The sequence below is a fragment of the Podarcis tiliguerta genome (genome assembly GCF_965153285.1).
Source record: "Podarcis tiliguerta genome assembly, chromosome: 2".
NCBI lineage: Eukaryota > Metazoa > Chordata > Lepidosauria > Squamata > Lacertidae > Podarcis > Podarcis tiliguerta.
In genome coordinates, this window is record NC_139535.1 from 81,177,715 (window position 1) to 81,193,483 (window position 15,769).

General features: G+C 46.6%; 1 protein-coding gene and 1 long non-coding RNA gene across 7 annotated transcripts in view; both read right to left on the reverse strand.

Annotated features, from left to right (window-relative positions):
- The window catches only part of NOTCH3 (notch receptor 3), a 56,293-nt gene extending 55,458 nt beyond the window's left edge, over positions 1-835 (reverse strand). For 4 of the 6 annotated variants that reach the window (XR_014508589.1, XR_014508590.1, XM_083429637.1 and 1 more), the window contains exon 1: positions 505-765. Coding sequence is in view for 4 of the 6 variants with exons in the window: in XM_083429637.1 (XP_083285763.1) it covers positions 505-601 (97 nt within the window). In the remaining 2 variants the exon portion in view is untranslated. Of the gene's footprint in view, positions 1-504 lie in introns of all 6 variants that reach the window. The other 2 variants (XM_083429639.1, XM_083429636.1) reach the window with 2 other exon arrangements.
- Positions 836-5,481: 4,646 nt separating this feature from the next.
- LOC310672495 lies at positions 5,482-10,304 on the reverse strand. The gene is made up of 2 exons (XR_014508628.1): positions 6,698-10,304; positions 5,482-6,466 (listed from the first exon to the last, which is right to left on the reverse strand). It is a non-coding gene; the product is annotated as an uncharacterized lncRNA (long non-coding RNA).
- Between the last annotated feature and the right edge of the window lie 5,465 nt (positions 10,305-15,769).

A 15,769-nucleotide genomic window follows, 5' to 3' on the forward strand; every position in this document is an offset into this window, starting at 1 on the left:
AAGATTGTTTCCCCGCAGCTCAAATCAGTGCCGGCGAATTAGCACCCCCCGCCCGCCCGCCAATCCAGCCTAATCGCTCCCTCCCCTTCACACAATCGGTAATTAAACAACGATCATTTATTTTCTTTGTGGCCCGTTCCGTAACCCTTTCCCCTTCCCTCCCCTTCTTCTGGCGTGGAGGGGGGGGGGTGCGGAAGAGAGAGAGAAAAGGACGGGGATCTAGCCGGGAACAAGGAAAATAACTTCAGGGTCCCACCACCACCCGCTGCCCGGACTGGAGGGAGGGAGGGAGATGGCGGCTCAAGGCACCGAGGAGCGCCAAGGGGACTCCGAGAGGCTCCGGCGAAGTTGCTTGAAAAGTTTGAAAAGAGGAAACGAAGAGGCCATGATCGAGCCCGGCCGAAGCGGGGAGGGCTTTCTTCCCACCCGTGCTAGGCTTAACGAAGCCGGAGGGGCGAGCGCACTGTGCCCCCCCCCTCAAGACACCCCCGAGGTCCTCCTTACCTGCTCCCCGGGTCAGGCGCGCCAGCAGAGCGATGCCCAAAAGGCTGCAGCCCAGCCATGCCCGCCACGGGCCCCCGCGCCGGGACGCCAAGCCCATTCCCCCCTAAAGTCCTGTTGCCGCCCTATAGATCCATGGAAGGGGCCGCGCCGAGGCTCCAGCCAGACACCAGGACACCGAAAGCGCGGCGGCGGCGGCGCCTCCTCCTCGCTCCCGGACCCTGGGAAACTTCTCGGAGTGCGAGCGGGGCGGGGCGACCCCGCTGCCCGGGGGCGGGGTCCGCACCCAGCCCGCCTGGCCTGGCTCGGCTCGGCTCCCACGCTCCCTCCTTCTCTCTCGCCACCCCCCTACTCGCCACCCCCCACCGGCCCCTCCAGCCCGGGCGAGGATGGGGCGCAGGGAGAGGGAAAGGAGAAGGAGAGAGAGAGAGAGAGAGAGGGCGGCGTGGCGCCGCGCAGGATCCCGCAGGCGGGGAGATGCGCGCTCTCCTCGGTGGGGTCGACTTTGGCGGGATGGGTCTCTCCCGAAGTTGCCCCCTCCCCTTAGGCGCACATCTGGGCGCCTCTGGGGAAGCGGTGGGGCGGGGAGGCTTGTGGGTTGCTCCTTTGGCAGTCGAGGCCAATGTAGGCTTTGCTGGGTTTCGGCCCAGCGAGGCGGATTATTTTTAGGATTTCGGAGGTGGGGGGGCTGCAGGCGAGGGGGAAGAGAGGAGGGGGAAACTGCCGTGGAAGGCTTGGCTCGGGTTAGGCACCAGGCCTCCTCGCATTTTCCCACACACGAACTCTCCCGCGAACTCTCTCCAAACGTGACCAAAAAAGTTGCTGTTTTCTTGAACGTCCCAATTCCCCAAGGAGGGGAAAGTTTCCATCCTTCCCCCACGATGAGGGGTGGAGGCAGCAGCAGCAGCAGCCCAGAGCAACGTCTGCTTGTTTCCAGTGGCACAAACCCAGGAGCCGGGCCGTGTCGCTGGGCTAGGGCGGAGGGGAGGCACAAAGGAAAGGCTGAACGCCTTTCCAGAAATTTCTTATTTCTGGATTCTCGAAATGGGCAAAGAGCTTGCTGTTTGCTACGCAGATATTTGACGACTAAGGAGCGAGGGTGGGGGCAGAGGGAAAAGAGCATTTAACATCCTAATGCAGTGGTTCCCAATTTGCTAATTACTGAGGACCCCCCACCCATTTGTGAAAATTTTGATAACTCTCTGGTAGTTACCTCTGCAAAGCAATTTTTGAACAAAATGTGGGGCAGCCCCTAACAAGCAAACGATTTTAGGTACACTAAAAAACACACACCATAAAATTTGTGGTATTATCATGCAAAAATGACAAAAAATTAGTTGGGGGAGAGGCAACATAAGGGGCTGTGGGCCACTTGGGTGCATTCTGTGGACCCCCAGGGGTCCCCATACCCTTAATTAGGAACCACTGTCCTAGTGGGTTCCAGATTTGTGTAGAGATTGTGCTGCATCACAGCATTTTCCTAAGCTGAATCTTCAAACTGGGCCCGAGAACTCTGGCATTATGATGCTGCTGCTGCTGTTGTTCAAAATGTGTGCAGCCTTTTGATGGGATATACAGTAAACTGACATGAAATCCTGGGGGGGTAAGACTATTATAATGGTTCTAGCTTGATCAATGGGTATGTGGATTGCCTGTTCAGTTCAAGTAATAGCTATCAAAAAAGAGAATGGTTTACCATGCTGTTTTTATGCAAATGATCACTGGAACTCATTGCCACAGTATGTGGATCAAAGGGATAACACAAGACCATTAAAAGGACTGGATAAACCAATGACTTGGAAGATAATCAGAATACAGAACCTTCTATCAAGAGACTAACATTCATCCAACAAAGGGTAGAGTGGAACATAATCCTGGGCTGTGTACACATCATACATGTAAAACCCAAAGAATCCTGGGAACTGTAGTTCATTAAGGGTGCTGAGAATTGAGTGGTAAACTACAGTTACCAGGATTTTTCAGGGGAAGCCATGTGCTTTAATTGTCTGGTGTGTAGGCAGCCCTGGTCTCCAGTGGGACAGGATAACAGAGCACATTTGGTCCCTTTCAGTCTCCTTTATGCTCAGTTTGATTATGTTAGATGAATCAGTTTTTTCAAAGGAGGGCTTGGCTCCCTGCTCTACCACCAACACACTGTGTGACCTCACATGAATTAGTCAGCTTCTTTGGCTTTTCTCTTCCATACTCTAGCCATGCAAATAATGTCCCTGCCTTGCTTCACAGCAGCAAGAAGACCAGCACATCCAGACAGAGACTTCTGAGTGCCATGATGACAAAGCAGCCACACATCAGAGGAGAAGTCTCCCCTCCTTAGCCATGGGCAAACTCAGTTTCTATCATCAGCTTCCTGCTCTTGAAGTATTGGTTGCTGGCCTAAGGTCTACAGGACCTACCCATAGCCGTAGCATAAATCATCATCATCATCAAGCAATTAGTAGTACAGTACAGTGGTACCTCGGGTTAAGAACTTAATTTGTTCTGGAAATCTGTTCTTAACCTGAAACTGTTCTTAACCTGAAGCACCATTTTAGCTAATGGGGCGTCCCGCTGCCGCTGTGCCGTCGGAGCACAATTTCTGTTCTCATCCTGAAGCAAAGTTCTTAACCCGAGGTACTATTTCTGGGTTAGCGGAGTCTGTAACCTGAAGCGTCTGTAGCCTGAAGCATCTGTAACCCAAGGTACCACTGTATAGCAATTCAGGTGTTCCAAATGGCTCATGTACATTAACGCATGGACAGCTAAAACATACTTCTACACCTTATGAAGACTTAGCTGTGAATAAGGGTCCGAAAAATCCAAGGGGCAGGTCTATAAAATGACCATAGTACTACGGTTAGAACCAACCAAGATTCACAACGTGTGCGGTATGAGCTTTTGAGTTTTGTAGCACACTTCCTCAGGCACAGGATGTTTGCTTTGTTCAATTTTTGTGTAACTTAAAATCTCGCACAACACATTGGATGCTCTTAATAAAAGTAGGGCATTTTGCTTCTGCTTGCAGAGTTTGAAAGCTTTCAGCTTTAGTAATTGTCTCACTTCCACCTGTCATGTCTGTCTGCTGAAATCCTCTGTGCCAGTGGGCTAAGGATGGGAGTAAGTGTTTGGTGCTCAAGTCTGAGAAGCGGTGGAACCAGTCTGAGCGAGCCAGGCCCATTCCCTGCTACAGGCAACTAACTCACATCTGGCTGCCTGGCTGCCTTCCATAGGAATGAGCAGAGATCTGGGGCCAGGGACTTTGAGGAATGTTCAGGCTGCCACTCTGCACACAGGGTTCCCACTCATCCTTTGCCAAGACTCTCTCAGAGGGGATGAGAAGCAGCAGATCACACATCCTCCCTCATTGCTGGGACTCTTGACCCACAGCTAGACCCTGAAACTAGGCCCTAGCCCTCCCCAAGCCCTGCATTACAATCCAGGCACCATTACTTCTCCCTTTCTCCCATCCCTTACAACAGCCTAGCAGACTTCAGGCATATCGGATCCCAAGATCCACCAACCAGACCTAGATAGAAAAGACACACATTTAGAATTAAATAATTCTGAAACCAGGAATTTGCTCTGAGTACTTAGACATAAACTAAGCTAACTGCCCTTCCACACAAAAGTCCACTCCTAATTGGACACCCCCCTCCCCCAATTTCTTAATTACAGTGGTACCTCGGGTACCTCGGGTTACATACGCTTCAGGTTACATACGCTTCAGGTTACAGACTCTGCTAACCCAGAATAGTACCTCGGGTTAAGAACTTTGCTTCAGGATAAGAACAGAAATCGGGCTCCGGTGGCGTGGCAGCAGCAGGAGGCCCCATTAGCTAAAGTGGTTCTTCAGGTTAAGAACAGTTTCAGGTTAAGAACGGACCTCTGGAATGAATTAAGTACTTAACCTGAGGTACCACTGTATCTGCTGCGGTGTGAGATAGCCATTTTGTTGTTAAAGAACTGGGAATCAGAAATCCTTGCCCCGCAATACAAAATGGCAGCATTGTTTTTATCCTCATTTTCAAAACTGAGGCTGAGTGGATATTGCTTCTGCTCTGCTTCTACCCTGTAACTGCTAGTTAGGATGTACATTTTAGCACCAACAAAATGGAGAGGGCCCTAGCTTCATGGTAGAGCATAAGCAAAAGGCCCCAGATTCAGTCCCTGTTTTTGCCACTCAAAAGGATCAGGGTAGGCAGCAGGAGTGCCAACTTGAATTGCATAATTGATTACAAGACGCACCATACACACACCATTTGAATGGCACTGCCCATCTATTTTGGGGGCGGGGTGACCACACACGCACACAGAGGGTACCCTGCAACATTTTGTTGTAGGGTCCCACTTGCTACATACTGTTTACATCCAGGCTAACTTGGGACTCATGCTGTAGTAACTGGGCAGCTGCTTCACTGCATCCCTACACCTAGATCCTTTAGCTTGGAAGGTTGTTGGTAACAGTGCAGTAAAATGCATCTGTTCCTTTAAGTGGTTTTTATCCCACCCATCTCAGTTTGAGGTGGCTAACAACCCATTTAAAACAAAAATATGGCGAACATGCAGTGGGGCGGGGGGAAGGATTTTGGCAAAGAATTACAGTGTTCACTGCACCATGAATTAATACCATGTGGGATTGTAGAAAGTGCAGAGACTTGGTCACAGGAGCCAGTTCTCAAAGCCAAGAAGCCGTGCGAGAAGGGTACCTTCTTAGTAAGGGAATGCAAGTCACATGTTGCCACTGTGTGAAATCACTTCTCACAGGTTTGTATTCGTGAGCAATTCAGCTCCTGACTTTGCTCTGTGTGTGTGCCTCTGTGCAGGTCCCTGATTCTCTGCCCCTGCCCCACCCCCCTCACACACAATGGCACCTGTATTTTTCCACTAATGAATTATAAGAAGAGTAGAAAGAGCATGTGCTGCTTTAATTAGGGGCCCTTTGAATGGGCGAAAATCAGGAGGAACAACACATCAAAATTTAAGTTAGAAGCTAACTGTTTATGTTTTTGTCAAACAGGCCATCACTGATCAATGACAGAAAATACTTTAAAACTCAGTTGCTGTTTTTGTTTAACAAGTTGTTTGCTACCAGATCATCTGTAGAAGTGACAAAAGTTAGGCTAGGAGCAGAAAGAGATAATTACTGTGGTTCCTTGTCTCATGGGACACAAATTTCATCCCATATTTGCTAGCAACCTTGGCAATAGAATCAGGAATGTGTTGGTGGAATTTGCTGATGTCATAAAGCTGAGAATTTGAAATGCTGAGATCAATAATCCAAATGGAGATTGCAAAATTATACAGATTGAATTGGCTGGCGTCATAGGCCTTGGATAAAATAAAAGGGGTGGCCTTAAAGTGCATCCTGACCAACAGCAAGGTTGTAGTCTTAGTATGCCCACCACTAAGGACTGACTTCTGAGTTGACATGTAAAAGAATGCATCATTAGTCAACTCCATTTTTCCTTGCAATGTCTCTATACTAAGCAATTTACAGAAATTTCATACATTTGCAATTTCTATTCCCTACAGTTCTGCCTCAGATGTTTATTTTCTGAATGAGTAGTGGTGTGCACCTGGGCAGCCACAGGCCCTCCCAAGTGTGGTGTGGCAGAAAAAGGCAGATGGAACTTCAAAACGAGAAGCTGGGCCCTGGTATCATGGTGTAGGCAGGCTTTAACTTCTGCTGAAAGAAATTAGTGAGAGCCATTTCACACTTGCAGTGCAGTCCTGTAATGTCTACTCAAAAGTAAACCTCACTGAGTTCAATGGGCTTACTTCAGTTAAGTGTGTACAGATTTTCAGCCTTATCGGGGTAAGAGTTTTCCATTTTTCTACTAAGTGCCTTGCAGCAAAACCCTTTGATGTTAGAAAGCAAGACACATGCGGTGCACTATGTTTCCACACTTCACTAATTACAAAGAGCACTAGGAGACTTCCAGTGGAAGACAAGTAGCAAACTTATTTTCTGGATACCTCAGGTTACATACGCTTCAGGTTACAGACGCTTCAGGTTACAGACTCCGCTAACCCAGAAATATTACCTTGGGTTAAGAACTTTGCTTCAGGATGAAAACAGAAATTGTGCTCCGGCAGCGTGACAGCAGCACCCCATTAGCTAAAGTGGTGCTTCAAGTTAAGAACAGTTTCAGGTTAAGAACAGACCTCCGGAATGAATTAAGTACTTAACCCGAGGTACCACTGTATTGTATGAATTGGCCCTAAAGAAAATAGAGAGAAAGGTGAAAATTCAACAATAGGGGAAGAGGCATGGGAAGTCTGTGCAGACAAAACCAATAATTGGAACCCTTGTTCCTCTTTAAATAGTGCAAGCTCACACACAAACTGGGAAGTGGTGCATGCACTACAACAGACCGTGCTACAGACTGTGCAATTTCTTCTTGTGCAATCTTCCATTACTGTGCTTGCGCGCTCTCTCTCTCTCTCTCTCTTGTACACACAAACCCACTATCAATGACCCTAGTGCTCCAATCTTCTAACACACTTACTTGGGAGTAAGTCCCATTGTACTCAGTGGGACTTCCTTCTGAGTAGGCAAGCATAAGTATAAAAAGTGAAAGGTCATGTGTCCAGAGTGACTACAATAAATAGTTTGGCTACCTGCTATTACCTATTCAGTTTGAAAGGTCAAACAATAAGAGAGACCTGCAGGTACTGATCAGTCATAGAACTGGTATAATCACAGGCAAGACAAATTAGATTTTCGGGTGTTACACATTTCCATGTGGAAGCAGAATGTCATGTTCAGTACCCTGGAAAAGACTGCTGGTCATAGAAGTTGCCAAAACTGGAAACAAAAAGTATTTCCAATTAAGTCTGATGCTGGCAGTGAAGAGTTGCAGGATAACATCACAGTATTAGGAAAGTGGTTCTCAAGCTTAGGAAGTGAGCCTTCCTGAATATGTGTAGGCAGTTGTCAAGTTCAAGTTTTTCCATCATAGCCCTGCAGATAAAGGTTGCCACCTTTTTTTACAGTGCTGCTGTTTCTGTACTTTTAATAGCTGCTGAGCACACTCGAAACTGCAGGTGAAACTTTCCCTGTCCCTTTATTTCCATGATGTTAGTTTTCTGACGCTTGTTGTTCTGCATGTCATGCTGCTGCTAAAGGCACAGGAAAGGGGCAAGTTTATAAAAGGTGGCAGTGCCACTCCATACATTCCTTAGGCATTCCACCATTCACAATCTGGCCCACCACAGTCACCGCAAGGTTGGATATCAAATGTTAATGCGCTGGCACTGGGGATCCCTGAATCAACCTTCTGTGTTTTGCAAGGTTGTTTTGTTTTTGTTTGGTTGCTTCACAAGTTTTCTTCTCTGCAAGCCCAGATGCAAGCCTAAGTTTGCTTTGATCTTCCTGCCTCCAGGCCCAAGACAAGAATGAACATTGTCAGCTGAACAGGCTTTTGTTTTGCCTTACATGTTTGGAACATGGAAAGCTGCCTTATACCCAGTCAGACCACTGGTCCATCTAACCCAGGCTCCATCTGCACTATGCAGTTAAAGCAGTATCACACCTGAGGATAGCTCAGTCAGTAGAGCATGGGTCTCTTAATCTCAGGGGTTTGAGCCCCACGTTGGGCAAAAGATTCCCACATTGCAGAGTTGGACTAGATAATTCTATGATTCTGTATCACTTTGAACAATCATGGTTTCTCCCCAAAGAATTCCAGGAATGATAGTATGTACTGAGAGTTGTTAGGAGACTAACAGAGCTACAATTTCCAGAGTGGTTTAGCAGCCAATACCTCTTCCCAGGGAACTCTGGGAACTGTGAGGGGAATAGAGGGCGGGGTCTCCTGACAACTCTCAGTACCCATTACAAAGCCAATATTCTTTGGGGGAAGACATGACTATTTAAAGTGGTATGATACTGCTTTGAATGTATAGTGCAGATAGGGCCTTAGTATTGTCTGTTATCCTGATGCAGAAGCTTTCCTAGGTATCAGGTAGAAGTGCCTTACAGAGTACCAGGAGATAATGGGGACATTTTGCATGCTAAGCATGTTGCCCTTACACGTGCTAAATTATATTATGATTATTACATTTGTATACCACCCTATACCCATAGATTTCAGGGAGGTTCACAACATAAAATTCAAATATTGTTGTTGTTGTTTTGTCGTGTCCGACTCTTCGTGACCCCATGGACCAGAGCACGCCAGGCACTCCTGTCTTCCACTGCTTCCCACAGTTTGGTCAAACTCATGATGGTAACTTCGAGAACACTGTCCAACCATCTCGTCCTCTGTCGTCCCCTTCTCCTTGTGCCCTCAATCTTTCCCAACATCAGGGTCTTTTCCAGGGAGTCTTCTCTTCTCATGAGGTGGCCAAAGTATTGGAGCCTAAGCTTCAGGATCTGTCCTTCCAGTGAGCACTCAGGGCTGATTTCCTTAAGAATGGATAGGTTTGATCTTCTTGCAGTCTTTGGGACTCTCAAGAGTCTCCTCCAGCACCATAATTCAAAAGCATCAATTCTTCTGCAATCAGCCTTCTTTATGGTCCAGCTCTCACTTCTATGGGAAAACCATAGCTTTAACTATATGGACCTTTGTCAGCAAGGTGATGTCTCTGCTTTTTAAGATGCTGTCTAGGTTTGTCATTGCTTTTCTCTCAAGAAGCAGACGTCTTTTAATTTCGTGGCTGCTGTCACCATCTGCAGTGACCATGGAGCCCAAGAAAGTAAAATCTCTCACTGCCTCCATTTCTTCCACTTCTATTTGCCAGGAGGTGATGAGACCAGTGGCCATGATCTTGGGTTTTTTTTTTATGTTGAGCTTCAGGCCATATTTTGTGCTCTCCCCTTTCACCCTCATTAAAAGGTTCTTTAATTCCTCCTCACTTTCTGCCATCAAGGTTGTGTCATCTGCATATCTGAGGTTGTTGTAATTCAAATATAAAAAAACACAAAATGCATAATAAAAACAAGAAAATAAATATCCTAACATATAGTCAAAAGAAAACATCTACAATATTCCCTTTTGGCACATAAATATATAAGAAAATTGTGTTGTAATTTCTGTGGGTTGGAAACCACAGCAAGATGGGAAGGCGGTATACAAATTAAAAATTAAATGACATATGCTCTGGGACCTGGAAAGCCCCACTGCTCCTTCAGATGGGTGTGAGTGAGCCCTCCCTTGCTCTTCCCAGGGTTTGAGAACACTGACCCCAACCAAGTTCATCTAGCTAATGTTTATTTCTCATATGCTATGGGCACAAGTGTGTGTCTTTCTTTTTGTTTTTCTCTCTGCATGACACACAAATTGTAAGGAGAAAAATGTTGGAGTCAAACATGTATCAAAGTCTTGTTCTCTAACCCTAAATTAATAACAAATGGTTGTGATGGCTCAGTGGCGCAAGGAAGGTCCAGCCTGAGCATTCAAAGATGTACTTGTTACCACTAAGTAGGATCCCAAGGTGGAAAGAAAAAAATCACGCTATTTCTTAGAAAATTAGTGCAAGAAATTGGGTTTGGTAACCTTTAGGCTGTATCTAGAAACATCATGCTAAGTTTTTATTTTGGTGTGTTTTGCATAGCTAAGCTGGCAGGTGCTTACTGCTGAGATAGTGGAGGTGTTGTATGTCAGCATATAAGCTATTGGGCTTGAACTGGGTTCCCTGGCAGACCATTCACCTGGTATACACTGGAGTGATTTAAGACATTTTACTGTACATCATTTGACTCTAAAAATACAAATCCTGAACCAAGTTTATTCTTATTCTACATTTGTGATATATTGTGTATATCAATAAAGTTTACATAGATACTTTATTTGCATACTTGTTTATTTTGATTGCAATGCTTGGATTACTGCAAAAAACAACAACACACCTTTCACCCTCTTGTGGCAGGGAAGAAGCAGGAGCGCATGGAGTGGGCAATGCAGGCGCATGGCAGAGGGCTTCAGGCAGGGGCTTCAGGGAGCTGTGGCCATTCAGAAATGCCATCCAAACTCTCCTGTTTCCCTGAGCTTTTAGCAGGCATTCCTTTTCTTCCTTCGCAATCATGAAGGCTAGAAACTTTTTTTTGTTTTAACTGAAAGCTGATTCTCTGGAATCCCAGCCCTCTGCCAGATTCTAGATTCAAAGCTTCACAGAAGAGGACGTAGACTAGCACAGGAGAATACACACAGTACAGGTGTCCAGCTTTACCTTGCTGCCCTTCCTTACGGCAGGTGTTCCATAATGGCCACTAGTGCCAGCTTTTGTCCTCTGCAAACCCACATCCTCTCCCTCCACACCCTGCTGCTATAGCATGAGCTGCATCTGCTGACCAGCCTCAGGGGGCACCCTTCCCTTTCGGCTCCTTCCAGGCTCTTGAGATCATTGACAGCCTCTCCCATCAATCTGACCTCCTGAATTCCTAGCTGTAAACCAACCGACCCATAATTCTTTTCCTTCGGTGGTTAAAAGTGAGCAGAAGCTGGTCAAAAATGATGGAGTCCTTGTTTTATAGCACACAGTCATCACTGAACTCAAGATGGTCATGCAGTGTTCTGAGAATTTTGGGAAGACCTGTCACCCACTTGCGTCACTGCCTTCTGTCTCCGCTTCTTTCCAGCCCAGTTGCTACCCTCTGCTTCCCCAGGCTTCCAGTTCAGATGCATCTGTCTATTTTCTTTGCCATTTGTACCAACAAGCGACCAGCTTCTCAGTGGAGGAAGGGAGTGCAGGTAGTGCGGGTGGGGGGCACCTATCATGACTAGAAATGGCATAGAAAAGGAGAACATGAGCATCTGAGTTTGCGTGTGGAGTACCTAGGAGGACTCCAAAGGGCAGACACTTGTGGATAAGAGGGTCTGGTCACAGCAGTGGCAAGCCTGGGCAGGCCTCAGCATGGGTGTGGCAGGTTATCATGGCTAGAGTACATGAAGGAGGCAGGCTGAGACCATGAACAGGTTCCTCTAAGTGCTCAAAACAAGTGAGTCAGGTACAAGCCGTACTCAGTCTGTTTGTGTGCATGTGCGCACATGCCCCGATATATATATATATATTGGAACCCAAACCTTCCTAAAAGCCCATCTCAGGGGGGGGGGGGAAACCCCTTCAACTTTCTAATCACAAAGTATTTGTGGTTCAGCTCTTCATATTGGGGGGACAGGACACTTTGTCCATGCCCAGGAACCCTCTGTGATTTGCTTCTCATCCTCCAAGAGTGAGTCCTAGCCTTGCAAAAAATAGGTGCTAGGACTCACCCCGAATGACACTTAGCCCCAAGCAAGACCTGGTGGTGAAGAAAGAGGCTTTGTCAACGGTTTCCAGGCATACTATGCCAGGTGCCGGGCAAGGTACAGCAGACTTGAGGCAGGGAGGTTTTCGAGGCCCCATTCAAGTTCTCCTCATGCCTGGTATTGCATCTAACACCCTCTCCCCCACATGGTGGTCCCAGCTCAGCAGGGTTTTGGCTGGAGCCGCTGCAGCTGTTTCCCATTTCGACATGGATGAAAAAGATGCATCTTTCAACTTTAGATGCACTCCCCTCCCCACCAGGCCTGGCTTCTAGCCCAAGCAAAGCCTGAATCTCTCCCCTCCACTTCCAGCATGCATACTTGTGAAACTCTTCAACTCTTTCCCAAATCAATGGCAGTTTAGTAGCAAGATAACTTACCTACGATTTGGCGAGGCACACAGGGACAGACCGACCGCTCTGCTAACTGTCAAAGGAAGCAGGGTTCTAAATCTTGGGATCAATTCCTTTGTCCAATTCACCACAGGAGCCAATCCATCAGGATGTAATCTATCTGGAGGGAGGTTGGAACTACATATAATCTTGGCAAACTGTAAATTGGCAAGATGATGTGTGGGCAAGGGGAAGGATTTGCGGGCGAATCTGGTGGGCAGCAGGAAGAAGCCAAATCCTTCTCCCTATTCTCCTCAGCAAACACCCCACCCCCAAAGCTATTTATCTCCATAACCAGGCTTATTTCTGGTTTCAGGGAAATGATTTTTTTTTTAATAGTTAAAAACCTAGGGAGGGGCCATTTGCAAAGGAGAGTTAGAATTTGGAGGAAGATTAAAGCATCTCCCCTCTCACTCACTAATCATCTGCAGATGCCCCCACCCACCCAATAGTGTGATGGGTTCAAAACCCTGCACTTCCCTTGTAATATGCTGGTCTGTCCTAAGGCTGGAGGAGTTCAGACCAGGGGATGGCGAACCTGCCACCCTCCAGAAGTTGTTTGGCTCCAATTCACATCAGCCCCAGCCAGGATGGCCAATGGTCAGGGATGATGGGAGCTGTAGCCCAACAGCATCAGACAGCCACAGGTGAGCCACCCCAGGCATAAATGATGAATTTCTAGGAGTGTGGAAGAAATGTGCTTATACTTTTCACATGTTTTAAAGGTATCTCTAAACAAAGTAGGGCAATTCTTGCTATCCACAAGAACCAAGAATTTCCAACTATTTATTTATTTATTTATTTATTTATTCATTCATTCATTCATTACATTTATACCCCACTTTTCCTCCAAGGTGCATGAGGTGGTGTGGCGTCCATGGTCCCCCCCTCCCTTTTTATCCTGACAACAGTCTTGTAAGGTAGGTCAGGATCAGTATCATGCAGTGAACTTTGTGGCTGAGTGGGGATTTGATCCAACATTCTAACCACATGATTACCCACCATGCCAAATACCCCTTTGCAAGACGTATGTGGGGCTCACCAAGGGCTCAAGAAATCTCCTGTTTTTTGTTGCTTTCCTGGGATTACAACCACCTGCCACATGCTTGTCATTTCTAGTGGGGTGTGTTTAGCTTACTGGAAAACCAAGTTGTGCAGACTTGACATTAAATATAGGAACAATAACAATAAAAGAAGTTGAGGCATGAAATAAGTTATCTGGAGGTTGTGGAATCTCGAGGAAATGTTGAGCAGACCTCTAAGGGGGATGCTTTAGCCAAACCATACATGATGCACACTTTTGTGTTTCTTCCTTTTGGATTTTATTTTAGAAAAAACCTAAAAGGAACGATTGAATGGGATAGGAAAGGAGGGACTAATTAATCGACTCTTTCATGCCATTTGTCAACTCAAAATCATCCCAGTGCTTTTCTCCCAGTAAAGGAAAAGACACCCAACCCTTTATCTTTTCCCTAACTGGGTTGAAAACAGCTTGGAATAGGTGACCTTGAGCAGACAGGAAGGGGAAAGAAAGGGAAAGGATTAAGTAACACACATACACAGACACGCAAACCCCTTCACATCACTAGTCTTCCACTCCCAATTTCAACTTACTTTTACTTCAACCTACTCATTTATTTATTTTTAAAAAACCCACAAGAAGTAGGAGGAAGAATCATGAAACTGCTTATGGTGTAGTTCTGGCCTCCAAATAAAGGATATCCTGTAGAGATAGAACTAGATACAGCCCTTCCAAATCATATAATCATTCTCCTCAGTGTAATTTGTCTGGACTCCAAAGCTATCCTGATTTTCTCTGCCCATGATGACATTGAGGATGTAACATGGGCCCAGCCTGTCTACCTTACATGCCTGAATTGGTCATATTACTCAAAAACATGGGCAAGAAATGTCTAGTCTGCAGGCCTAATCAGGCCCACCAGGCATCCCATTGGGCCCATGAGGCTTCTTCCCCCAAACCTCTCCCAGTTGCCCTACACCTGATGTCATACAACATGAGATGTGAGGCAGATACAGACACAGCAGCAAGGGATCAGTTAGAAAGCAGCACTTGTATTTGGTGTTTTAAATCTGGCACCAAATAAAAGACACACTTGGATCAGTTTTCAATTAAGCACTGAAGTTCCTGATTGCAGTCAACGCCTGCCACAAGCTGGGCTTGCTGTTGGTGCTGAACACCGAAAGCAAGCCCCACTTTCAGCAGAGAAAGCAGCAAGAGATTTGGTTTTTGCAGCTGCAATTTGCATGAGATCATCATTCTTCCTTCGAAGTGCAATTGCCTGGCATTGTGTGATCATATGACATCAATTGAGTGACAGATGAGTGGCCCCACCCAACCGCCAAAATGAACCCGCAGAGGTGGGCCACCTGTGGGTCCAGCCTGCTAAATTCAGATTCAATATCCCACCGCCCACCACCCTGGTACTTTTATGTTACGGTTCTGCAGTGGTGCTTCTGTTGCTTTTATCACACAGTGTCTGTTGCTTATTTTTTAAGCCATCTTTCTTCCCAAGCCCAGCCTTGAGCCTATCTTGTGGAAGATAGTGCCACTTTGGCGGCATAAATAGGCAGCTGGAGAATTCGCTCAGCCCACAGCTGACCCTTAGAAATGTGCCGTCTTGTAAGCTTCTTATCTCTCTCTCTGCTACACACAGGAAAACAGACTCCTCATCCACAAACATACACAGTGGGAAAGAACAGCATAATGTGGGCACAGCTGCAAGATGTTTTGTCCCTTCCACAGGACATGCACTTATCAGCCTGGGGAAAGTCAAGGAAGGCCAAAAACCCCATCCGTTCATTGCAACTCCTCTGCTTTTAGATATTCCTGTTGTGGGTGAGACACACCCTTCTCCAGCTACGCTTAACAGAAGGGTAGCTGGGATTTCCATTGCCTTTCAAATCTTCCATTGTATTCCTCATGCTCTCTGCAGCTACCTCTTTTATTTGTGCCTCAATCCTACACCCCCCACAACCCACAGGCTTGTGCTACATAACTGCTTGTCCTGCCCGTTTTCCCTGGGCATCAAATTCCCATGCCCTTTGGAGGCCTCAGTCATAAGCAAACTCTTTTCCTCCAGCAGGAAGGAGGCACCAAGCTCTTACCGCCCTGCACTATGACATTCCCTTCTCCACAGAAGTGGCCTTAACCTGAGAAAATGTACAGCCACTGGCTATTTGAGGTGGCAGAATTGGGGCATCTATTTTATTATTAAGATAACGGGTGAACACAGGTCTTTTAATGACATATTCTTTGGGTGCTCCAGGTTTCACATCAAGCTCCCCCTTGCTGTGTTTTATGCCAGTTTTTAATTGTTTTAGGTGCTGGTTTTAATTGTGGGGGGGGGGGGTTGTTCCTGAGCTTTCTGATTTGTGACTTTTTTGTTGATTCTTGTGTGGGATACTTAAAGTGCAGTCAAACCAACAATTCATGTTTTGCTAGATACATACAGCTCTGGAGCTCACAGAGGTTTCCTGTTAACTTGCTAGAGAGAACTCTGTGAGAGACATTCCCACTGTGCCGTAACAGGGGGAAGGTACAGTGGTACCTTGGGTTACAAACACCTCGGGTTACAAACACTTTGGGTTACAGACTCCGCTAACCCGGAA